Here is a 25,534-nt window from a genome sequence, read left to right as displayed (position 1 = left end):
AACAGAGAGCGGTTTTCTCGAAGGAAATCCTTTCAGTGAGACTGTGAAAAACGACGCCATCTTTCATTCGTCTCGTCGAACAAAGAGAAGCACACGAATTATCGCCAAGCAGAGATCAAGTGGGGATTTGTTGAGATTGGCGTTTGAAAATGTGTGCAAAAATGACACCCAAGTACAAAGAGGAACTTTATGGAATAAAAGAAGAGAACGAGCAACATCTTCAACTGGTGGGTGAAGTTTGCAAGCAGCCTCGTGTTGTGCTACACAAAGCAGGTTTGTACACTTCTTTCTCTCATTTGCTTTTGTTATGTATTGATTGTAGTCGTTGCTCGTCGAGAATGCAGCGGTGCCCCCTGGGTAACTTGTTGATGACGTAAGTTGTTGTTGAGTGCGGAACAAAAATATACAGACGTAGTTGAAATGGCTTCCTGTCTCCCGAGTCTTTACTTTGGATATTAACCCTCCTACCCAAGTTATAACAGCTTTGTAAAGAACGACTTTCTATCGTTAGAAATATGCATCACAATATTAATTTGTTTGGGGAAATCCGCCCAAGGTTAATTGCCTCTCTCATGTCTTGAATATTTCACAAGTTTGTCTAAGTCAAAGATTTTGAATTTATTCACCTTTCCTCATCAACAAGTATATTATTCTCATTCTCTTGGTGCAAGCTGTTAAAACAACTGATAAAAGTGTGAGAGTAAGAAGTCCTCTTTTTTTGTGGATCGTTTTCGAATTCATTGATGTTAGCGCATCTGTTGCAATCGTGGATCTGTGACGAATTTCACCTCTGAAGAAAAAGAGAGACGATTTCGTCGTATTTGCAAAAGAGTAGCTCATGGCGTGGTAAACGTACTCCAAAACATTTGAGTCTTGCAAGGCTTTCGTTATTGTGAGTGTTTCCAATTTCATAAAAATGTATTTTAGGTCAAATGTGTACTTTATTTTGAACGCAGGTGCATAGAAGTGTGTTGTTTCATTAGGCTAACTGCTCATGTACTGCTCATGTGCAGTATATTAATGCACTCTATGTTTATTTCTTCTTTGTTGCAGTTACTATATTTCTAAATAAAATACCTCACAATTGTTGTTTGTAAAGACAAGAGAACTTGATAAAAGCAAGAAAAGTACGCCTTGTCTATGGAGTTTTCTTCTTTATTTTTAATTATTGCGTTTTACTTGCAGGTCTGCTGAACATTTTTCTGCCAAATGAAATCAGTGCAGAAAATTTATGCCAAATAATAACCAATAGTGGGGGGTAAACGCCATGTTTTTTTTCACAGTTTAAAATTTGAACTGATTATTTAACATTTTACATACATTTAATAGAAGGTCACAAAAACATGGACCTCTTAAACCGGAAAACGTTCGTTCAGTGGAAACAGAAGTGTCTGTGCTGCCAGTTAAGCAGGAAGCCACAAAAACAGATGCACGTCTTGAACCGTGTTCGACAGGAAACCGTTTAGCTCGCATTTAACAGAAGTGTGACCCAAACATGTCTTGTAAGCTGAAACCGTTTGAACAACAGGAAGCGTATGGACGGGTGTGATAAAGTCAAAGTGTTCATGTTTTTCCATTCTTTATGAGTTTGCATATTCAAATTGCTTTTGTTACAGGCCCCAGGTTGGCAGGCGTGTTGACAGATAATAATCCTGCAAATGCAGGAAAAATAATGAGAACGGAGATCAGTTGTTGCTTTTTCAACGGATCTTGTCAGAATCGCGAACTCACAGAAACTGCGACACAAATCCACTTTACGGCAGCCTGTTGTGAAGATGCAATCACATCGCTGTTACTGTGCTGTTCTTTTACTGCCCTCTGCTGTCGAAACACGCACACGTTTCAAATCAACCTGGAAAATGAATTTCCCTTCACCACATCAAACATCCCAAAATGAACTAAACGGTGACCACATATTTAGTGGGTCACACACTCCCCGACAAAGAGCAAATGGCTCCCGAGATTTAAAACTTATATTTGTACTTAACCAGGAAAACATTTAATTCCCACAAAAGCATGTTCCCAAATACCGTATCCTCGACGTAGGTGTAAATATTTATTCGCAGCAGTTCCCATAAGGCGCTAGTGTAGTAAAAGGCAGTGTCTGGTAAGGGGGGAAATAGGGCATGGGAAGGGGCTGTGTTCCCACACTGGCATAGCTTGAACTGAATAAAGTGCAAGTGGACCCATCAGTTCCTGTGGTCGATAGGATGGCTGCCCAAGTGAATCATAGGTTAAAATGTGTGTGTGTGGGGGGGGGGCGTCTCCTTTCCTGAGTGGATCTCCTAACGGGCTCCTCCTGCGATGCCACAGAGTCGGAGATGAGTTGTTCAGCCTCATATTCACCATGTTGTTGAAAATCTTTGGCCTGGATGTCTGATTGTTCTCCCATAATCACTCCCTCGGTTGTGACGATGTGATCCTACTCAGGATGCCCTAATAGCAATTCACTTCTTCGGGGTTCTGGCAACATTTGGAAATTGTCCTGGTTTTGCTGATGCTCATGGTTAGATTTCATAGCCTGTGACTGCAGTCCAGTGTGTTTTGGAGTTCTCAACCAGTATTGTAACCTAGGCGTCATATCATCAGAGTTCTCTGAGTCACCGTCTGTGATGTGTGACCTATCTCTCCATGTTTCTTGTTATTGTTCTGCTGTTTTTTTCTTCGTTGTGATGGACTCTTCAGCTGATCAGGTAAATCTGCAGGTAAGTCATGAACGATGTGAAGGAGGTTTCGATGAAGTATCCGTATCTTATCACCCCCTGCCTCGGGACACACTTTGTAGACCGGGCTGTCACCCACTCGTTCTTTCACGACATAGATAAGTTGTTCCCAATCGGACCTCAACTTACCTGGTCCACCTCTCGCATTTATATTGCGAACAAGGACTCTATCGCCCGGTTGGCGCACAACTCCTTTGACGTGGCGGTGATGATTCCGTTGAACTTTTGACTGTTCTCTGATACAATTTGATAGGCCTGCTTCATTCTCAGAGCCCACTTATTCGCATATGTCTGCGGTGTGTCAATCTGGTCTTTGGTTGATAAGCCAAAAATCACATCTACTGGGAGACGCGGGTGCCGGCCAAACAAAAGGTAATGGGGAGAGAAGCCTGTTGCCTCATGTCTGGTGCAGTTGTCTGTATGCACAACCAGAGCTAAGTGCTGTTTCCAGTTACTCGTGTCTTTTTCCTCCAATGTTCTCAACATCTGCAGGAAAGCTCTGTTGAACCTCTCAGCTGGGTTGTCCTGAGGGTGATATGGGGTTGTCCTTGAGTGAGTAACTCCAGCCAGACGTCCCAGGGTCCTGAACAGGTCCTTTTCAAATTCACGGCCTTGGCCGTGATGCAACCGGGCTGGGTAACCAAATAGTGGTATAAAGTCATAAAATATTTTCTCAGCCGCTGTTTTGCCAGACTTATTTTTTGTTGCACAAACTTGGGCAAAGCTGGTAAAGTGGTCTACCACAACTAATTTTTATTCATAGCCACCCTTGCTGGGTTCCAAATGCATGTAGTCTATTGAAACAAGTTCTAGTGGTGCTTAGGTGGTAATGCTCCCCATTGGTGTTCTGACGTGTGTTACAGGTTTCTTCTGTTGGCACTTCAATGGCACTTCCTGGTCACATACAGCTCTATTTCCTTCTTCATGAATGGCCAATCGAAGTGGTCTCGCGCAAGGTGGATGACCCTCTCTGCTCCAACGTGGCCCATGTCATCATGGAGATGTTTTAGTACTATAGAGTGATATTGTGATGGTAAGAGGAGCTGTTGTCGCTGACCAGTGATCCGATACAAAAATTGATCTTTCATGTGGAGCTTTCCCCACTCATGCATCTGCCTGCTCACTACGCCACTAGCTCCCTTTCTGTCCCGATCGGATAATTCTGTCTTTGTTCCCTTCAATCGGACCAACTCACCTATAGCAGTATCGGCTCTTTGCGATGCAACTAGTTCACTGTGACTAATGGTGAGTGGTGACACCTTCATATAGACTTCTAAGCCTGAAGTCAGATTTAGTGCGGCAACAAAGGCAACATCTTGCTTTCTTGCACTCTCAGAGCCTTCCCATGTAGCTTGGATGGTTTCTCTCGTGAGCTCCTCAGTGCATTCCCTGACATAGGAGTCGATGTTAAGCGGGATGCGAGAGAGGGCGTCTGCATCGATATTCACTTTTCCCGGCCTGTACTTTACTTCAAATCGGAAGTCTGCCAGCTTGCCCACCCACCTATGGCCCACTCCATTCAATTTAGCTGTTCCATTTATATATGTGAGGGGATTATTGTTAGTATATACCGTGAAATGTGGTGCATAAAACAAATAATCCCGAAACATGTCTCACGTTGCCCACTTTAGAGCAAGGCACTCTAGGTTCCCAGAGTGTAAATTGTAATTTTTCTCAGCGGGAGACAGAGTTCTTGATGCATAAGCTATCACCCTTCGGTTTCCATGCTGTCGCTGATAGAACACGGCACCAAGTCCATTCTCAGAGGCATCAGTGTGAAGCACAAAGGGTAGTTCAAAGTCTGGATAAACCAATACAGGTGGGTGAAAAAGTGCATTAAGAAGATGCTCAAGTGTCCTTTGATGCTCATCCGTCCAATGGACTGGAGTATTTCATGGCAACTGGGCTTTTTTTTTTTTTTTTTTTACACTTTTGGGTTTCATCCGTCCAACTGTTGATTCCCTTTACTTTCAACAGTTCATAAAGGGGTTTTGCAACGCTGGAGAAGTTCTGAATATAGGCTCTGTAGTAACTTAGGAACCCTAGTAATCTACGTACTCCTCCTACTGTGCTGGGCTTTGTTTTTTTGTTTTTTTGTGACACAATTGCGTCGATATTTCTTGGGTCAATTCTTACACCAGCTGCCGAGACCTCCCTACATACCTTACTTCCTTCCGGAACAGCTCGCGTTTTGCTGGTCGAAGTTTGACACCGTGGGACTGTAAGGCTCTTAGAACGCGACGTACTCCATCCACATGAGCAGTGAAGGATTCAGAATAACAGAGAATATCATCCAGGTAAGTATGCAACAGCTGTCCCGCAGGGAGACAAGCATCTCCTCCATGATGCCCCGGAAAGCAGCCGGGGCATTGGAGAGTCCAAAAGGAATCCTTTCCCACTCATACAGGCCCCAAGGAGTAATAAATGCTGTCATATGCCTGGAACCTTCAGCAATGTAACCCTGGTGATATGCCTTGCCTTGATCCAGAATGCTGAACCAACTATGGCCTTTCAGGGTGTCTAAGAGGTCTTGGATGCGAGGTAATGGGTGGCGATCTGGCACTGTCTTTTGGATCAAAAGTCTATCTATGCATAATCTCAGGGATCCATCCTTTTTACGGACACAGAATACAGGTGCTGCATATGGGGACTTTGATTTGACTATCCACCCTTTTGCAATTAGGTCTTGAATATATTCTTTCACCACTTTGTAAAGGGGTTTAGCGTAGGCGCGCTGAACTGGGATGTTGTCTTTTAGGTTAATGGTCATTTGTAAATTCGGAATGCATCCTATGTCATCTTCATTCCGAGCAAAGACGCCCGACTCCTCATACAACATCTGTCTCACTTTCCTCTGTTGCTCATCACTCAGATGACTGACATCCACAGGAGGGTGCCACAGAGTGGCAGATGGTTGGCTACTGTTGGAGGGTGAGGATGACAAAGTGTTCACAGACACAGCATGAACTTGCTTCTCTTTACTGCTTAGGCTGTCTGTTTCTCTCAATTTGTCAATGATTTCAATAGTGCCCAGAACTGTAGAGCCGGGTAGAGTCACAGCACTTTTAGTATGGTTGGATAATGGCACCTTCACAAAGGGTCTGTCTGTCTGTTGAATTTTCATCAACCCTGCTCCTACGCTCAGTTGTGTTAACGGTATCATTTCTAGACCAGGGTCAAACAGTACAAGGAGAATTTGAATCACTGATATACTCTGGGACCCGGCATCTAATATAAGATACCTGGCCGGGATGAATGGTGATTCCCCTCTTACCAACCCTTACGATGGCCTCTTGTTCTTCATGTGTTGGCTCTGTCTTTTCAAACAACTTATGGCACGATGACCCTCCTGCCCGCAAGGGAAGCAGTGATGACAATCTGGAAGGGCCTTGGCAATGCATTATGGGCATCCATAGGTAGGTTGTTTCACAGGGCCCTTTTGGTGCTTCAGCTGGTGTAACCATTCGTTTATGCGTCTCCATGGCTTGCGTCAAAGCCTCAACTTGAAAACTTAATTCTTGTATAACATTATCCTTACTTTTAACTTTAGTCTCTTCCACAGTGTGGAGTGCCTCAGCTGGGACAGCAGTCGTGCTGTGGGCTTGGTGACCTTGCAATTGAAATTGGGTCCAAGTCTCTGTTTCCTTTCACTTTCCTCCATCGTGGTCTTCAGCCCTTGTCTTCAGAGCGCATCATCAGAGACAGTGGTGTAAGCGAGCAATGGTTTTAGCTCTCGCCTGACATCTTCGTGTTTCTCCCCCATTACCTGGTAGATTGCGCTCAAGAACACGCCCTGGAGTGTAGCCGCATCATATTTGAAAAGTGTATTTGGCTGTTTTGACGCAAACATTTTTGTTTGTTCCAACCCATCAAACGGTAGAGGAATTGTTGTGGAACTTCACTTTCCAACTGTCTAGCACACATCAATTCTTGGAAGAGCTCAGTGCTGCCCTTCTCACCAAGGTGGGATTGTAGGAACCTTTTTAGCTCTATAAGAGTAAGATTTTCCTTATTGGTTAACATGTCTTTATAGTTTCCACTTTTTGTTACTCGAAGTATTCCCCGAATGATCTCTTCGTCAGTGTGCTGTTCTTTGGGTTCCCCCATCAATCTGTTTACATAAACTGTGATAGCTAATGTCTGATGTTGTAGCAGTTATTTGCCCTCCATGTATCTTAATATCTTTTCTCTGTAGCAAAGAAAGATCTCTGAGGGAAATCATACCTTCTGGTAAGAGAGCTCCTGTAGACGTGAAAGGTGAGTTGGAAATTGGTTGTAGAGTTGTGATGGTAAGAGTTGGGTTGGGCCTATCAGGCTGGCTCTGGATAGGCCGTAACCTAGACTAGATGTAGAAGCGCTCTGTCTAAATTTGTTCTGCACCTCTTCTAAGCTCCTGAGGAGTTGACGCATTTCGGTATCAGTATCATGAATCGCCGTCTCAATAGCAGCATCTAATGATTCATGTCTTCGACAAATTTTTGCAGCATCACCTGACGTGTGGTGACTTAACTGAAATATCAGTTCCAGTTTCTGGATCATTTTGTGTCCACAATACACCCCTACCCCGGTTTTCAAAGGTCATATCAACAATAGCTTGTAGGCACAACAAGTCCTGCGTGTTTTAAATTGTACATATAATCAGAAATATACTCAACACAAGCCTCCTCGTCGCCACTGCTCAGCTTGGTTGAGTCAAGTCCTTCCATCAGCTCGAGCTTGAGGGCGGTCCCATAGGCTTCTTCAGCTGTTAACAAGTGCAGTTTCCTCCTTACTGACCAGCTTAGTCCCTTCCTGGCGTCGTCAGACATTGTGTGTGTGTTGTGGTCGGCCTGGGCAAACAGTCCTGCTCTCTCTTGAGTCGTTCACTGGAAACCTCTCCACTCCCACAACAAGCTGTCACGGTCTAAGTCCTCGGGTCCAATAATCACTGGATCAGCATACAGTTGTTCATCAAGCGATGCAGATCCCGGACGAGCCCCCAAAAATCTGTTACAGGCCCCCAATGAACCAAACTGTGTCCACATATTTAGTGAGTCACACTTTGCTGTGCTTCAAATAAGCACCGCACAGGAGCGGGAAAGCTTTTCTCTGGGCCTTCTCACTGAGAGGTTTGGCGGACCGCTCCTCACAAGTGACCAAGACAATCTTGGCTGGGTGATTCATTTGTGCAGGCTTGTCTAGTTTTTTACAAAAACATATCTGACATATATTGTTTAAGCAATTTCTGATGGAATGATTTAACCTGACGCTAAAAACCGTGCACACTGCGGCATTAACATCAATGGCGGTTGATCAATTTTAGTGGATAAAACACAAATTATTAAGTTTTTCCAAAAATCAAGTACGTATCGGTCTTATTTATTGATGAACTTTGTACTGTCTTGGTCGGGTGAGAGTCAAAGAACCTTGGGTTGGCCCTGCACTGTTTTGTGCACATGTGCATAGTTTCACCTCATCCAAACATTTAAAATACATTAAATGCATCCATCCAAGGGTGCACGGATCTCATCAGTGAACAAGCGCATACTGCAAGGAATACATCTGCATCTTTGGCTTACTATGGGCTTAAAAAGGGAGAACGTCACAACCCCCTTTTCCACCAACAAGTCCAGGAACATTTAGTTCTATCTCTTAATGAAAAATGAAATACTTGTAAACATATTTTACTTGAAGGATTCCTATTCTATGTTGCGATGGCCCCCAGTGGTCTGCATCAATATGTTAGGGTACCACAACAGGTGTTCCATCAGACGCACACAAGAGCCTGTGTGTGCTAACTTCAGCTCGCTTCCAGAAACGTCTGTGACTATGTCAGGAATGAAATCGGGCATCGGCCGCAACGTGCTTCCTATTTAAATGCTCGTTTATCACTGTTGTGCTGCTAGGAAAGGGAGGTTTACATCGTAGGATGTAATTTTGTGAAATATCCCCCATGGTCCGGTCCAAATCGGGGTCGCACGCATTGCTCAGTGTGCGGCAGGCACAAGTCAAGGTAGCACGGTAGAAACAATATAAGACAAAGTCGCGACATGAGCTTTGACTTGACCAAACCAAATGTGTGCTTGTCTTTTTGTGTCCTCCAGACGTCAGTGAAAACGATCTCCGTTCTGTGAAAGAGGAGCCAGACTTGACTCACATCAAAAAGGAGGAGGAGGAGGAGGAGATCAACAAGTCACCAGTGAATGTTGTCCCTATAAAGACTGAAGATGAAAACAAGGATGAGAGTGAGGACAACAGAGGGGCGGAGCCTGCAAGCAGCAGTTCAAGTCATCACGTGACAACAGAAGGTGATGAAGACCACTGGGGGCCATCACAAGCACATAATGAGGACACATTATCACGCTCTCCTCCTGACGATGATGATGGGCAAGCCAAAGGTGAAAGGGCATGTCACACTGACAGTTGGGTATGTTCTCAGTGTGGGAAATCATTAACTTCAAAGTTGTCTTTAAAACGACACACAAGAACACACAGTGGAGAAAAAACTTTTGCTTGCTCAATTTCTGGCAAAAGCTTCTCTGATAAGTCAACTTTAACAAAACATAGAAGAACACATAGTGGAGAAAACCGCTTTTCCTGCTCAGTTTGTGGCAAGAGTTTCTCTCAAAAGTCACATTTAACAGGGCACACAAGAACACACAGTGGAGAAAAACCATTTTCCTGCTCGGTTTGTGGCAAAAGTTTTTCTCAAAAGACTAATTTAGCAAGCCACACAAGAAAGCACAGTGGAGAAAAACCTTTTTCCTGCTCACTTTGTAGCAAAAGCTACTCTCAAAAGTCACATTTAACAACTCACACAAGAACACACAGTGGAGAAAAACCTTTTTCCTGCTCGGTTTGCGGTAAATGTTTCTCTCGAAAGCCAAATTTAACAATCCACACAAGAATACACAGTGGAGAAAAACCTTTTTCCTGCTCCGTTTGTGGAAAATGCTTCTCGCTAAATGCACCGTTAACAGAACATATAAGAACACACAGTGGAGAAAAACCTTTTTCCTGCTCCGTTTGTGGCAAAAGCTTCTCTCATAAGTCAACTTTAACAAATCACACAAGAACACACAGTAGAGAAAAACCTTTTGCCTGCTCAGTTTGTGGCAAGAGTTTCTCTCTAAAGTCAAGTTTCATGAAACACACAAGAACACACACTGGAGAAAAACCTTTTTCCTGCTCCGTTTGTGGCAAAAGCTTCTCTCATAAGTCAACTTTAACAAAACATAGAAGAACACACAGTGGAGAAAAACCTTTTTCATGCCCAGTTTGTGGCAAGAGTTTCTCTCAAAAGTCTTATTTCACAAAACACACAAGAACACACAGTGGAGAAAAAACTTTTTCCTGCTCAGTTTGTGGAAAATGCTTCTCTGAAAAGTCACATTTCCGAAGCCACACAAGAACACACAGTGGAGACAAGCCATTCAGTTGCAGTGTTTGTGCTAAGAAATTCTCCACTATACAGAGTGCTGAAATACACAATTGTGCTGGTGACAATAGCAGTGATCCTTGAATCTTAAAAAAACTGAAGGAACTGACTCTTTGTGGTCAGATGTAGAATTAGATTTAGAAATCCCTTTATTGTCATTGTACTCAAGTGTGCAACGAGATTAGAGAAATGTGTAAATGTGATTTTGAATGAAATATGATAAATTGAATTTAGCAAAACTCTTTTATATACATTAAGCCAATGTAATCAGTGTCAGAAGAAGCAACGTGTCTGAGTGATGATCATTTTTTTTTGTGATTTTACATCAAGATGTAAATAAAATTAATTGCCTTTGCCTGGAACAACATTTGTTAACGTTATGCTTTTCAGTTGTCTTTTTAATCGTACCTAATGGAAAAGGTGTGAGAAGAAACTGTGCTTATGAAATCGGTGCCTTCCACAATCATCAATAAAATCACTTGTTCCACTTGCTCAACTGGCCTTCATTACGCTGTGTGAAAAGGTGAAAAACTGAACTAGAAGTTGAACTCTAAAAAGAACAAGAGAGAGAAACGCAAATAGTCTCAGTTTCTCTCAAAGGTTTTGGTATGTCAGGAGTTGGCAACTTGATGGTGACTGGAGTCAGCGTTTATTTGTCACCACGGAGGAGATGATCCCCATCACGCAGTTCGTTGCTGCTGCTGTCTGAATTGGAAAAGTGAATTACCATAGTTTAATGAATACTGAAATGAATAATGAAATATTTAAGTCATTAAATAAACACTGAAATAATTTTTTAACACTCTAACATTTAAACAATAAAATAGTGAACATTTTCAATTTAAAATTCGCAACCATACAGAGTTAATTAAATTAAAAATATAGAATTATTTACTAAATCATGGACAAATTAAAGGCTTCAAATTTTGAAAGATAAAAAATAATGAATCAAATTTTATGTATTAATTAATTCAAAAAATAAATAAAATAATTCCACACATTTAAATGAACAAATATGAAGACAAATATTCAAGATTGAAATAAAAAGTATTTAAAAATATTAAATATATTAAAATCTTTGAATACATATTATAGTAATACATAAGCAAGCTTAAATAATTACATGAAAATCGAATTAAATACTGAAAGAGGTAAAAAAAACTGAAAGAAAAAATACTTAAATATTGAAGTGGGTATACAATTAAATGAATAAACAACAAACAAATACCTCATGGAAAAGATAATTTATCAACACTTGTCAAACCACAACGTGAAATTTTGATCTGGGATATTTCTTTTTTGCATATTCTTAAACAATCTTAATTATGTTTATGTAAAGCCCTTTGAGACTGTCTGTGATTAAGGGCTATACAAATAAAATTGACTTGACTTGACTTCAATCTATGTGAAATATCCCCGTGGGCGAAAAAAAATATCTCATGCAAAAAATAAAGCAAGGCACCATAGCGCTGGCGAAAAAGCCTGTATAAAGGCAAAGGTGCAAACTTGTTGACATAAATTATCACTTTATCACGTCAACTGTTAATAATGGGAAAATAGATTTGGGATAGTCACTGATGGTGTAGTGCAGAAGTATTCAATTAAAAGTTACAGAGGTCCACGACTAAAATTTCTTCCAATTAAAAGGTCCGAACCAAAGTCCAACTTCCCTTAATGTCTAGCCTATGTTTACATTTTTAGTTTCAATATTCAGTCATTTTCAACAGAGCGCACTTATATACTAAATATTTAGCAATGTTCACATTAAACACCTTTTCCAGTCAAACAAATATAAGGCGTGCATTTCACGTTCAAGAAAATGTGGCTCCAGGAAGTTAAGTTTGCCACTTCCAGAAAAAAAATATCAAATATCTCCTGCAGAAATATATAAAGTGCTTAGCATTGAGTTAACATCTTTTACCTTTTTTTCCTCTCAAATCAAAGAGTGATCAGCCTAGAAAAAAACGGAAAGCCTAATTATCCAAGTAAAACAGGTCAACATGTTCAGTACACAATCAATAAAAATGGCTGTCCTCATGAAAAACTAATTCAAAATGAGCTTTGACACCACCTTTTCTTTTGAATATTTTTTTAACATCTCTTAATGAGAAAAATTAGTTTGTGACTGCCCTGCCTGTCATTTAAAATCTGAGTTGGAACGGAGTCAGGGCCATTGGGATTTGGTAGATTATTTCACACATCTGGGCTTTGTCTTTTCCTTTAAATAATGTTTGTGCAACCGCATTTAAGCACTCCTTCACAACTTCCCTATCAATTAATGTTTTTTTTTAGGTTTCCCCAAAATCCATGATACTTTTAGTGAACATTCGTTTGCATGCCGCTGGGCTGTAAACGAAAATGTAAAAATCTGTTATATTGCACTCGAAGTTCGATGTTCCTGCGTGTGCTCACCTCAAACTTCAGCGGATAACTTTGCATAAAAGGGCTTTGTTTCGTAGTGGCGCTTCGCAATATAGCGACGGTTTCGGAGCATATGGTGCACACTGGTTTTGAATCGGCTGCAGCCAGAACGAAACTAAATTTCTCCGTCCATTCGTTGAAAACAACACGCATCGTCCTTGCTAACTGTTTAGCAAGGCATACTGTCAGCAGCACTTTCTTCCGGTCTGCTGTGCAATTGGCAGTGGATCGTAAACAAAAGATTTGATTGGCTCAAATCAGTGACGCCTTTTCCGTATTAACTGGAGTTGCAGCGCCAACCTTTGCGAATGCGCCCTGAAAAAAATTCATCGTAGATCAGTCATGGGTCCGGTCCGAACCATCGCGCGGTCCGGATCCGGACCGGATCCGGACCGCAGTCCGCCATTTGGTGATGCCTGGTGTAGTGGTACATTCGCCTGACTTTGCGTGCGGACAGCATGGTTTCGGTTCTCACACAATGACAGTGTCTCTATCTACCTTGTGCCTGGCTGGCGACCAGTTCAGAGTGAAGTGTGCCCTTCGCCCATAGGCAGCTGGGATAGGCTCCCGTGATCCTTTACATCAGGGGTGGGAAAACTTTTTGATTGGCGGGCCACAATGGGTTCTAAAATTTGACAGGCGGGCCGGACCAGGAGCAGATGTATGAAGTGTTTTGGTAACCTCACCTCATCTGAGAAAAAAAAATACATTTAATTTTAAATGAAAATGAAAAAAAACCATTAAAACAATATATATGTCTTTGAAAAACCACAATATTAAGAAAATAAAACATGAACAAGGTTTATTCATTTATAGTTCGGCGGACCGGATTAAAACATTTAACGGGCCACATGTGGCCCCCGGGCCGTAGTTTGCCCACCCCTCCTGTCCAGGATAATTGGTATGAAATACTGTCCAACCGACAACATGGTGGCAGATGTTTTAACAAAATCGGCAACTAGAGTAAAGTTGAATACGTTTGTCAAGTTCATATTTAGGAACTGTCATAGAAGTTTCTGCAAAACAACCAGACAAGCCTTATGACTGTACAAATGAATCAACCAGCCAAGATTGTCTTTGTCACTCACGTGGAGCAGTCCCTCGAACCTTTCAGTGAGAAAGCCCAGAAAGAAAGCCAAAGTTTTCTTCTCCTGCGTGGCTTTTCGTGAAGCACAGCAAAGCTGTTGAGTGTTATTGTATGACTGCTTGTTACTGTAATGTGCTTATTTGCCACAAGGGGTGCTGTCGCTGACAGATGATGTTAACATGCGATGTTTGGCCGGAGTTCACGCCTTATTTCTCTCTCTTTGCTTTTGGCTCTTGTGAAGAGCAATTCGTGTGTGTTGCTGAAATAAACTACGCCAGCCTAAAGAGAAAAGTTGTCTGCATATCAGAATTAATCTTCTGCTGTGACTTGGCATTAAGGTTTTGTACTGTTACTCTTGCATGTATAAGTGTACACAAGTCAAGAGCGAGCCAAACTCCATTCAAAACGAAGACGGGAGTCAGGAAATAGCGTCCAAGCTCCAAGTGCTTTATTGGGCAGCACTGTCATATCCAATAAGAACGATAATGAAACTAAAACAGACAAATATGCATCGATAAATGACTGCTTAATTAAAGTATGTGCATATGAAAATGCAAATGAATTATAGCACGTTTTCTATAAACACTGTATATGGTAATTAGTTAGGACACAAGCCTTTTGAAGATACTATACAAACATGAAACATAAAGCTCACCAAACGTGGTTTTATCACAGTCTATAAACATTGCGATTAGTCCAAACGTATCACAGTATAAAACTAACACTGCTAAATAACTTTCTATCGCAAATGCGTAATTTACAGACGATGCTTTCGAAGGCACAAACAACACGAAGCTTATAGCAGGTGGCAAACTGATAGTAGTTACGCTACTTTTGATCGGAAAGGAACTTGCAAGCTGGAATCTAAAATGGCAGCCAAACTGTTTCTTGTCAAACCGGATGTCAAAATAAAAGCATTAAGAACTTTTCTGACACCAAAATAAGAGACAGAATATACTTCGCAAAATGAAAGGCAGAACAGGTATAATCCTACGATGTCACATAACCGTGGAATGTATCAGGTTAAGGGCCCAGAGTCACGAGAATAGATTCTGAATACAGTAACGAAGTGCATGTTAGCACGGTGAAGCAACGGTAGCGAGTTAGCTGCAAAGTATAGCTAGTTTAGTGGCGGGAGTACCGTGGGAAGCTTAATCTAGTATAGGCGTAGGAGTGGTTCATGTGCTCTAATCTCTGTTTGTTATGACTGGTTTGTGATGACATCAGAGCGGTGCGACAAAAAGAAGTGTGTTAGAGTGTTGAACTGTTGCCGACTGAATAAACGGGTGACGCTCCCAAGTTGATCCTAAGTTCCTATTATTGTTGACAAGATCTCAGAAAGGTCCTAAACTCGGATCTTACATTGGTGGCATCGGTAACTGGAGTGTTTTTGCTTTGTATTCTGGATCTCTTGGAACAATTTGAACTTGTTCGGGCGCTACGACGGAGATGTTCTCCCGCGGGAAAATGGAGGATACGTCGAAAGTGGAAGACGAGGCTATCCATTACCCTTCTGTATGTAACCGTTCTGTGAGTGACTTGAAAATTAAAGTGGAGCTGCCGCCACCGTTTAGTGGTGATGGTCAGATGCCGTTCGCTACATGGATTAAGCAGTTTGAAGCTGCGGTGCGCGCGCAGACAGCGGACTCTTCTCAATATTCTCCCCACCAAGCTGGATGGCGCAGCCTTCCCCCTGTGGGACAGTTTCCCTGCGGATGTACAATGTGATTATGAGCAGAAGAAAGAGAAGCTGCACGAAGCATTTGGACAGAAGCAATTCCTGTTGTACTTTCAGACGTGCATCTCAGCACGCCCGTGCAAGGTGGACGGAAGTTTGGAGGTGTATTCTGCTGACGTATCCAGACTTGTGGCTGAGGTGTTTCCAAGTTATGACAAGCCTGCAATAGAGGGGGAGAAGTTTTGGCGTTTCCTGGCGGGCCTCGATCCTGCCCTCCAAGCCAAGTGTCACGAGCAGGGGGCAATGGACATCGAGGAGGCGATGACTGTGGCTAGCCGCTGGGAGCGTGCTGGGTATGCACTGAAGACCAACCCGTTGGGTGGACCCGCTTACTCCCTCCCGCATCCTACCTTGGTGGCTAAGCTCGGAACGTCACAGGTCCCAGCTGGTGATGATATGGCTGGCGCCTCGGAGGGTCTCCTCCATGTGGTGGAGAATCTCACAAGGAAGATGGACAACCTACAGACGGAGCTGAGGGAGCTAAGAACACGCCAGCAGGGAAGTGAGAATGGCAGAAGTGGCACCCCTTTACAGCAAGAGCGTCTACAGGACCCGGGGCTGCGTGGAGGTCAGCGACGCACATGCCGCTGTGAATGCGGGGAGTACGGCTGTAGGTCGACCAGCGGCAACGTCAGGAGAGACGAGTGTGTGAGGGGCCATTCTCCCCATCGTGGGCTGCAGGTAGGAGGCGTCACCAGAGGATGGTGCCGAGAGAGCGAGGGGACTGGGATGCCAACACAGACTTCTCATCGCGCCAGCGGGACGACGGCGGCTCACGGGGCCATTACACTGAAGAGGATTGACAGTCAAGTCGCGGTGTGAGGTTTCTATCACCTCATCGCCGATCACCGTATCCATCCCCACGTAGCCAGGAGTCGGGAAACATCAAGTAACTGTCATTGAGACCCAGATGTCATTTACGCCGACGCAGGGTCAAAAGGACTGTGAGGGGGCAGGGGCTCCTGCCTCCCTGGAAGGTTCATGCGACGGAGGTGAGTCTAAACCAACCGCCTATGTGAAAGGACTGGTGGGGGAAATTGATATAACGGTTCTGATTGACTCTGGTTCTAACATTTCGCTGATCTCAGAGGAGTTCAGAATGTCTCTACCAGTGCTTTGTGATGAGGTTTTGAGTCAACAATACACTGTTGCACGTTCAGTGGGGGGTAAATTGTTGGACACATTAGATACAATGACTCTTCCTTTGCAGATGGGGGCAGGGCCTGGCAGCCAATTGTTGATGTAGTACGGGGGTCCACACAGAAGGTTTGGTTGGGTTTTGATTTCATGTTACAAACTCGTGCTGTGATGGACGTTGGTCGTGGCCTGCTCCATATCAGTGATTTGGATATTCCTCTTATGCGCGCCACTGATTTCATACCTGAATGTTGTAATATTTCTGTGTCTTTTGATACAACTGTTCCACCCTGCAGTGAAATGTTGGTCCCTGTTAAGGTGGGCCTACCTCCCAAGGCTATGCCTCCAATGGGACCCTATCTAGGTTGCGTTGAGTCGGAATTCCGGGACACCCTTGGACTGGCCATTGCACGAACGGTGGCGCCAGTGGAGAATGGGTGCACGTTGGCTAGGGTGCTCAACCTGACCGGGAAGGAGCTGAAATTGCACTCTGGAAACCATCTGGGAGAAGTCCATCATGTGGACGAAGGTGATATATCCGCCCCAACCGAAGGCTCGGTGGCCACACAGGTAGCTTCTACACTACCGGATGTTTCGAACAGTATGTTGTCTGCTGAGCAAAAGCGGCGATTTACTTGAGAAACACAAGGGGCTGTTCCGGTCCGGCCGAGAGGGGAACTTGGTCCGGCAACCTAATCGAACATCGCATTCACACGGGCGAGCATACTCCGATAAAGAAGCGGGCCTACCGTACATCTCCAGGGAAACGGAAGGAGATGGAGAGACAGGTACAGTGCCTGTTGGACGACGGCATCATTTAGGAGAGCTGTAGCCCATGGTCCTGTGGTGCACGTCAGGAAAAAAGATAACACCTGGAGGTTCTGCGTGGACTACAGGGCTCTCAACTCTGAGACCATAAAAGACTCTCACTCGCTGCCACGGGTGGACGACACGCCGGACGCCCTCACAGGGGCCACCTGGTTTAGCACTCTTGATTTTTCGGACGGCTACTGGCCGGTGGAGGTCTCACCAGAGGACCGTGAGAAAACAGCATTCTCCACGGGCCAGGGCCTCTACCAGTTCAAATCCATGCCCATGGGCCTTACCAATGTGCCGGTGACTTTCCAGAGAATCATGAAGATGGTGCTGAAAGGGCTCCCGTGACATGTCTGCATGGTCTATTTGGACGATGTTCTCCTTTACAGTAAGTTGTTCGAGGAACACCTCGTTGCACTGGAGGAGGTCTTCTCCCGGATTGGCGCGGCGGGGCTGCGCCTGAATGCCCGCAAATGCCAGCTAGCCCGGGACGGGTCTTTGAAACTGTGTAAAACCGTAAGAATACTAGTCAATGTTACGTGAAGAGACAGAGATAGTCTATAAAACTGATAGAGGATAACAGGGCGTATCCTACGCGCGTGTAAAAAAAAAAAAAGTAGAAAAGTACCGTTGTGTGAATGAAAAAGTGTGCATGGAGGCTTGCAACCTCATTTTGGAACAGGAAAATTAACTGACAACTGTCTGGGAAGCAAAGGCAAGAATTCCCGCCACTTGTGGTAGAAGCTAGGGAATTACCTAAGACAGAGTAATCGTCGGCCTGTTCTGGGACTGGAGGACAGTTGAGTCACCCTAGGTGAACCACTGACTTCCAACATGGGGAAATCAAACAGTAAAAAAGTTTACAAAAAGGATCCGAAGCAATAATTGACATGGAAGGACTGGAAATTTATAGAAAGCCAGAAAAAGTAAAACACTTAAACTCATGGATAACAAAATATGAATTTGCTGGTCAGCTTAATACACAAAAATAGTCGACTTACAAGATAAAATAAAAATAAAACGAAAAAATAATGGAAAAAAAAAAAAGATGAATAAAGAATACATTTCTGGCCTGTGGACTCCGGAGGCAGCTGACAGGTGCCGACTGGCCAAGCAGAATACAGCTTCTGTGGTTGCCGAAGCAAAAACTTGGGTGTGGGAGGAGTTCGGTGAGGACATGGAAAACGACTTCCAGACGGCTTCAAAGAAATTCTGGTCCACCATCCGTCATCTCAGGAGAGGGAAGCAGTGCACCATCAACACTATTTATAGGGGAGATGGGGTGCTGCTGACCTCGACTCAGGACGTTGTGAGGGAGAATAGTTCGAAGACCTCCTCAACTCTACCGACACACCTTCCTTTGAGGAAGCAGAGCCTGAAGACTCCATGGTGGACTCACCTATCTCGGGGGCTGAAGTAACCGAGGTGGTTAACAAGCTCCTCTGTGGCGAGGCCCCGGGGGTGAATGAGATCCGCCCGGAGTTCCTTAGGGCTCTGGATGTTGTGGGGCTGTCATGGTTGACACGCCTTTACGACATTGCGTGGACATCGGGGACAGTGCCTCTGGATTGGCAGACCGGGGTGGTGGTCCCCCTTTTTAAGAAGGGGGACTGGAGGGTGTGTTCCAATTATAGAGGAATCACACTTCTCAGCCTCCCTGGTAAGGTCTACTCAGGGGTACTGGAGAAGAGGGTCCGTCGGGAGGTTGAATCTCAGATCCGAGAGAAGCAGTGCGGTTTTCGTCCTGGCCGTCGAACAGTGGACCAGCTATACACTCTCTACAGGGTCCTTGAGGGTTCATGGGAGTTCGCCCAGCCAGTCTACATGTGTTTTGTGGACTTGGAGAAGGCGTTCGACCGTGTCCCACGGGGAGTTCTGTGGATCGTGCTTCGGGAGTACGGGGTACCAAGCCCCTTGATACGGGCAGTTGGGTCCCTGTACTACCAATGTCAGAGTTTGGTCCGCATTGCCGGCAGTAAGTCGGATTCGTTTCCAGTGAGGGTTGGACTCCGCCAAGGCTGCCCTTTGTCACCGATTCTGTTCATAACTTTTATGGACAGAATTTCTAGGCGCAGTCGAGGCGATGAGGGGATCTGGTTTGGTGACCTCAGTATTTCATCTTTTTGCAGATGATGTGGTACTGTTGGCTTCGTCAAGCCGTGATGTCCGACTCTCATTGGAACGGTTCGCAGCTGAGTGTGAAGCGGTTGAGATGAAGATCAGCGCCTCCAAATCTGAGACCATGGTTCTCAGTCGGAAAAGGGTGGAATGCCCTCTCCAGGTTGGGGAGGAGATCCTGCCCCAAGTGGAGGAGTTTAAGTATCTTGGGGTCTTGTTTACGAGTGAGGGGAGGATGGAGCGAGAGATCGACATGCGGATCGGTGCAGCCTCCGCTGTGATGCGGACGCTGTATCGGTCTGTCGTGGTGAAGAAGGAGCTGTGCCAAAAGGCGAAGCTCTCGATTTACCGGTCGATCTTCGTTCCTACCCTCACCTATGGTCACGAGCTGTGGGTCGCGACCGAAAGAACAACATCTTGGATACAAGCGACCGAAATGGGTTTCCTCCGCAGGGTGTCTGGGCTCTCCCTTAGAGATAGGGTGAGGAGCTCGGACTCAGTGTCGAGCCGCTGTTCCTCCACGTAGAGAGGAGCCAGATGAGGTGGCTCGGGCATCTGTTTAGGATGCCTCCTGGACGCTTCCTTGGTGAGGTGTTCCGGGCATGTCCCACCGGCAGGAGGCCCAGGGGACGACCCAGGACAGGCTGGAGAGACTACGTCTCCCAGCTGGCCTGGGAGCGCCTGGGCATCCCTCCGGCAGAGCTGGAAGATGTGGCTGGGGAGCGGGAAGTCTGGGCTTCCCTGCTGAAGCTGCTGCCCCCGCAACCCGATCCCGGATAAGCGGCGGATAATGGATGGATGGATCGATGGATGTTCGTTCTATTATGAAGCAAACACATGTACTACTGAAGTTATCTTACTCACTATATTTTTAGTTTCTCTGTAACAATCACGTTATATACTTATTTTCCTGTCAATGTTGGTTCCAGTGTGAAAATGCTGGTAGACGTATTTGTAACTTACTTCATTTGTTCGATAAAAGACAACTTTCCGATGGCAAAGCATGATTCTCCTCTCAAGAACAAAATGTAAGTTAACTAAAAAGTGAAATAAAATGAAGAAAAGTTCAGGTTCCATTGTTCAAAATGAAATCTTAATACAAATATTCTTTTTGCGCCGATTCATTCAATCTGGAGCTCGTCGCAGATTATCCATTCATATAAATCCACCGTAAATGCGTCACATCGGCGTCGAACAGCGGAGCAATGTGTGTGGGCGTAATGTAAGTGTTGCGCTAAGCGGCCTTGGCGAATACCGATTTCAAGGCTGGATTCGAAGGCCGTACGTGACAGCGTGAATTTGGACACCACGTGCGGTTGTGCCGCGCCGAAAAAGACGTCACGCGGCCGAAAAAGTAGCTTTCCGCGGTCGCAGCCTGTTAATTTGGACACGGCCAGCGTAAATTTGGACACCACGTGCGGTGGTGTCGGGCCGAAAAAGCAGCTTTCGGAGGTCGCAGCCTGTTAATTTGGACACGGCCACGGTTTTATGCTTACGATGCAAACTGTGCCTCAATTATTAACCAATCAGGAGTCGGACACTAGGGCTGATTCTGATTGGCTGTTTACTGTCCAATTGCATTTTACAACAGTACGACGTCCGGGAAGACTCAAAAACACAGTCGATAGAAGGGTCTTCTGCATTCTAACATGCTGCTCTTATTGCTTTTGTAATCATTCCAAACAATTTTTTGTTTACAAATATCATTGTTTGGTTCAATAATATTGTCCCTTGAGATCTATATGCTTCTATAAACCTTTTTTGTTTGTTTGTTTTATTTATTCATTTTAACACCACTCGGAGTTGTGCATTGCATGTCATGACGAACAAAAATGCCCAGACACTATTTTTAACGGAACGTTTTGCTCTTCTTGATTTAGATCCTTTAGATCACAGGTGTAAAACTCAAGGCCCGAGGGCCAGATCTGGCCCGCGACCTGATTTTATGTGGCCCGCAAAGGGGAAATCATGTGTGTCAAGTTCCTGTTTCTAACACATTTATTTCACTTCTAACAACATTGAGATCTGAGATATTGTCGTTCATTTGTTAGCAATCCTCCTCCTTTAAAATGAATTGTTGAACAAACAATTACTTCCTGGCTTCTGATTTCAAAACTCGCTAACCATCAGTTTGTTTCGGTACGCGGTAACGTCGTAACGGCCCGCTGAGGGAAACCAATACTATGATTTGGCCCATCCCCAAAAATGAGTTTGACCCCGCTGCTTTAGATTGAGATTACAACAATGTTTATTCAATTATTTTAACACGTAAAAAATATTCAAATATTTTTAAATACTTTTTATTTCAATCTTGAGTATTTGTCAAAATATTTGTTCATTTAAATATGTGCCCAAATATTTATTGAATTAATATAATATTTAAAATTAGATTTAAAAAAATTTTATCTTTCGAAATTAGGACTCTTGAATTTGTTCAATATTGAGTAAATGTTTCTATTTTATTATTAATTTAATTTACTCTGAATGTGGTTGCGAATTTTAAATTGCAATGTTTCACTATTTTATTCTTGAAATGTTCAATGTGTTCAAAAATATTTTAGCGTTTTTTTAAGTACAGACCATCCCCAACTTACGAACGAGATACGTTCCGAACGGTCGTTCGTGAGCTGAATTTGTTTGCAAGTTGCTTTAGCGCTATATTTTGTCTTATAATTTATGTTTAAGGCCTATATAAGTATATTGAAGGTTTATATAAGTATGTTTAAGGCTTGTATAAGTAACCTGTATTGGTTTGTACTGAAAAAAAACATTTAATAAAATGGAGAGAATACCTACAGTACTGTACTACGAATGTTAGAGAGAGAGACACACACAGGAAGTACATGTACGTAATAAGATAAATAAAATGAAGTTTAACTTACTTTTGGAAGATTTACCCGATGCTTAAGGAGATGAAGGAGGAAGTGGAGGATTTTATATCATGAAAGGGTCTTCGTCATTGCTGGAATGGGCTTCAAAAGTTACTTCCTCCTCCGTAACTTCAATGTAGGAAGAACATGAGGGTTGATAAGTATCTTCCTTGGAGGATTTACTCGAAACAGGCCGAAAGAAGCGCTCTGACGACGATTGCAGAGTATTCTTCTTCGTTTTTTTCATCAGGAAGGTGGATGCTCTCACAGCGTCAAGCGTCGGTCTTAGCGGCGGAAAGAAGCACTACTCGGAAAAAGGCGCGCAATACAAAAGCTAACTTACAGCACCTTTTTCCGAACATTTTTTGACATACGCGCAGATATGTTTGTATGTACCGTTGTTCGTAACACGGATGTTCGTATGTAGGGGAGCGTCTGTACTTAAATATTTCATTTCATTTCAGTCTTCAGACGCGCAGCAACAGCAGCAGCAGCCCAACTACAGGAACCACCTTCACGAGGTGTTGGGCCCAACGAAGAGTTCCTGGCAACGAGATACAATTGGCCCGAATTATCTCGTTGCTCAACAACAACAGCAGCAACAAACTGCGTGATGCGGATCATCTCCTTCGGGGTGACAAATAAACGCTGACTCCAGTCGCCATCTCTTTCTGGTTCTTTTTATAGTACAACTTCTTATGTTTTTCACCTTTTCTTAGAGCAATGAAGGCCAGTTGAGCAAGTAGAACAAGTCATTTTATTGATGATTGTGGAAGGCAGCAATTTCATAAGCACCGTTTCTTCTCACAACTTTTCCATTAGGTACGATTAAAAAGACAACTGAAAAGCATAATGTTAAAAAATGTTATTCCAGGCAAAGGCAATTTATTTTATTTACATGTTTGATGTAAACACCAAAACAAATCACTCAGACACAATGGTTCTTCTGGCACTGATCGCATTGGCTTAATGTCAATAAAAAAGCTTTGCAAAATTCAATTTATCATATTTTATTCAAAATCAAAATTTACATCTTACCACAAAGAGTCAGTTCCTTCTGTTTTTTGTTTTCTTTTTTTAAGCTTCAAGGATCGCTGCTATTCTCACCAGCACAATTGTGACTCTCCGCATGCTGTTTAGTGGAGAATTTTTTAGCACAAACGCTGCATCTGAATGGCTTGTCTCCACTGGGCGTTCTTGTGTGATATGTTAAAGTTGACTTATCAGAGAAGCTTTTACCACAAACTGAGCAGGAAAAATGTTTTTCTCCTGTGTGTGTTCTTGTGTGTCTTTTTAAACTAGACTTTTGAGAGAAACTTTTGCCACAAACTGAGCAGGAAAAGGGTTTTTCTCCACTATGTGTTGTTGTGTGTTTAACTACATTTGACTTGAAAGAAAATCTTTCCCCACAAACTGAGCAGGAAAAAGGCTTTTCTCCACTGTGAGTTCTTGTGTGACTTTTTAAACTTGACTTTTGAGAGAAACTCTTGCCACAAACTGAGCAGGAAAAGGGTTTTTCACCACTGTGTATTCTTGTATGTTCTGTTAAATGTGCCTTTAGAGAGAACATTTTACCACAAACTGAGCAGGAAAAGGGGTTTTCACCACTGTGTGTTTTTGTGTGACATGTTAAAATTGATTTTACAGAAAAGCTTTTGCCACAAACTGAGCAGGAAAAAGGTTTTTCTCCAGTGTGTGTTCTTGTGTGCCTTTTTAAACTTGACTTTTGAGAGAAACTTTTGCCACAAACTGAGCAGGAAAAGGGTTTTTCTCCACTATGTGTTCTTGTGTGCCGTTTGAAATCTGACTTAAAAGAGAAACTCTTGCCACAAACTGAGCAGGAAAAGGGTTTTTCTCCACTATGTGTTGTTGTGTGTTTAACTACATTTGACTTGAAAGAAAATCTTTCCCCACAAACTGAGCAGGAAAAAGGCTTTTCTCCACTGTGAGTTCTTGTGTGACTTTTTAAACTTGACTTTTGAGAGAAACTCTTGCCACAAACTGAGCAGGAAAAGGGTTTTTCACCACTGTGTATTCTTGTATGTTCTGTTAAATGTGCCTTTAGAGAGAACATTTTACCACAAACTGAGCAGGAAAAGGGGTTTTCACCACTGTGTGTTTTTGTGTGACATGTTAAAATTGATTTTACAGAAAAGCTTTTGCCACAAACTGAGCAGGAAAAAGGTTTTTCTCCAGTGTGTGTTCTTGTGTGCCTTTTTAAACTTGACTTTTGAGAGAAACTTTTGCCACAAACTGAGCAGGAAAAGGGTTTTTCTCCACTATGTGTTCTTGTGTGCCGTTTGAAATCTGACTTAAAAGAGAAACTCTTGCCACAAACTGAGCAAGAAAGAGGTTTTTCTTTACCGTGGGTTCTTGTGTGCGGTTTTAAAGACAACTTTGAAGTTAAGGAGTCAGTGTGACATGCCCTTTCACCTTCGGCTTGCCCATTGTCAACCTCATCATCATCATCGACATGAGCGTCTGATAATGTGTCCTCATTGTGTGCTTGTGATGGCCCCCAGTGGTCTTCATCAACTTCTGTTGTCACGTGATGGCTTGAGCTGCTGCCTGTAGGCTCCGCCCCTCTGTTGTCCTCACTCGCATCCTTGTTTTCATCTTCAGTCTTTATCGGGACACCGTTCACTGGTGACTTGTTGATCTCCTCCTCCTCCTCCTCCTTTTTGATGTGAGTCCAGTCTGGCTCCTCTTTCACAGAGCAGAGATCATTTTGTCTGACGTCTGCAGAACACAAAAAGACAAATTTGGTTTGGTCAAGTCAAAGCTCATGTGGCGACTGTCTTATTTTCTACCGTGCTACCTTGACTTGTGCCTGCCGCACACGAAGCAATCGTGCGACCCCAACTTGGACCGGACCATAGGGGACATTTCACAAAATTACGTCCTACGATGTAAGCCTCCCATTAGCCGCACAACAGTGATAAACGAGCATTTAAAAAGGAAGCACGTTGCGGCTGATGCCCGATTTCATTCCGGACATAGTCACAGACGTTTCTGGAAGCGAGCTGAAGTTAGCACACACAGGTTATTGTGTGTGTCTGATGGAACACCTGTTGTGGGACCCTAACATTGATGGGGGCCATTGCAACATAATGTCATTGATAGAATAGGAATCGTTCAAGTGAAATATGTTTCCAAGTATTTCATTTTGCATTTAGAGATAGAGATTTAGAGATTCATCATGGGTAC

At 43.6% G+C, this 25,534-nt stretch overlaps 1 protein-coding gene across 1 annotated transcript; it reads left to right on the top strand.

The window, feature by feature from the left end:
* The first annotated feature begins 14 nt into the window (after positions 1-14).
* On the top strand, positions 15-24,915 carry LOC148342337 (uncharacterized). Its single transcript, XM_088288833.1, has 3 exons — positions 15-273; positions 8,807-9,100; positions 22,792-24,915. Exons 1-3 carry the CDS (start codon positions 150-152, stop codon positions 22,977-22,979), a joined length of 606 nt encoding a protein of 201 aa, XP_088144959.1. The 5' UTR covers positions 15-149; the 3' UTR covers positions 22,980-24,915.
* Positions 24,916-25,534: the final 619 nt, after the last annotated feature.

Source organism: Idiotropiscis lumnitzeri, chromosome 2, assembly GCF_059441095.1.
Source record: "Idiotropiscis lumnitzeri isolate Australia: NSW breed Sydney's pygmy pipehorse chromosome 2, RoL_Ilum_1.0, whole genome shotgun sequence".
Taxonomy (NCBI): Eukaryota; Metazoa; Chordata; class Actinopteri; order Syngnathiformes; family Syngnathidae; genus Idiotropiscis; species Idiotropiscis lumnitzeri.
The sequence above is the reverse complement of the archived record's forward strand: the minus strand, read 5'-3'. Positions and strand labels throughout refer to the sequence as shown.

Bases quoted from the DNA above. Each gene is read 5' to 3' on its own strand.
- LOC148342337 (XM_088288833.1), top strand. From the start codon at position 150: ATGTGTGCAAAAATGACACCCAAGTACAAAGAGGAACTTTATGGAATA. The intron at 274-8,806 runs GTTTGTACACTT...TGTGTCCTCCAG, and splicing joins TGTTGTGCTACACAAAGCAG to ACGTCAGTGAAAACGATCTC. The intron at 9,101-22,791 runs GTGAAAGGGCAT...ATTTCATTTCAG, and splicing joins TGATGATGGGCAAGCCAAAG to TCTTCAGACGCGCAGCAACA.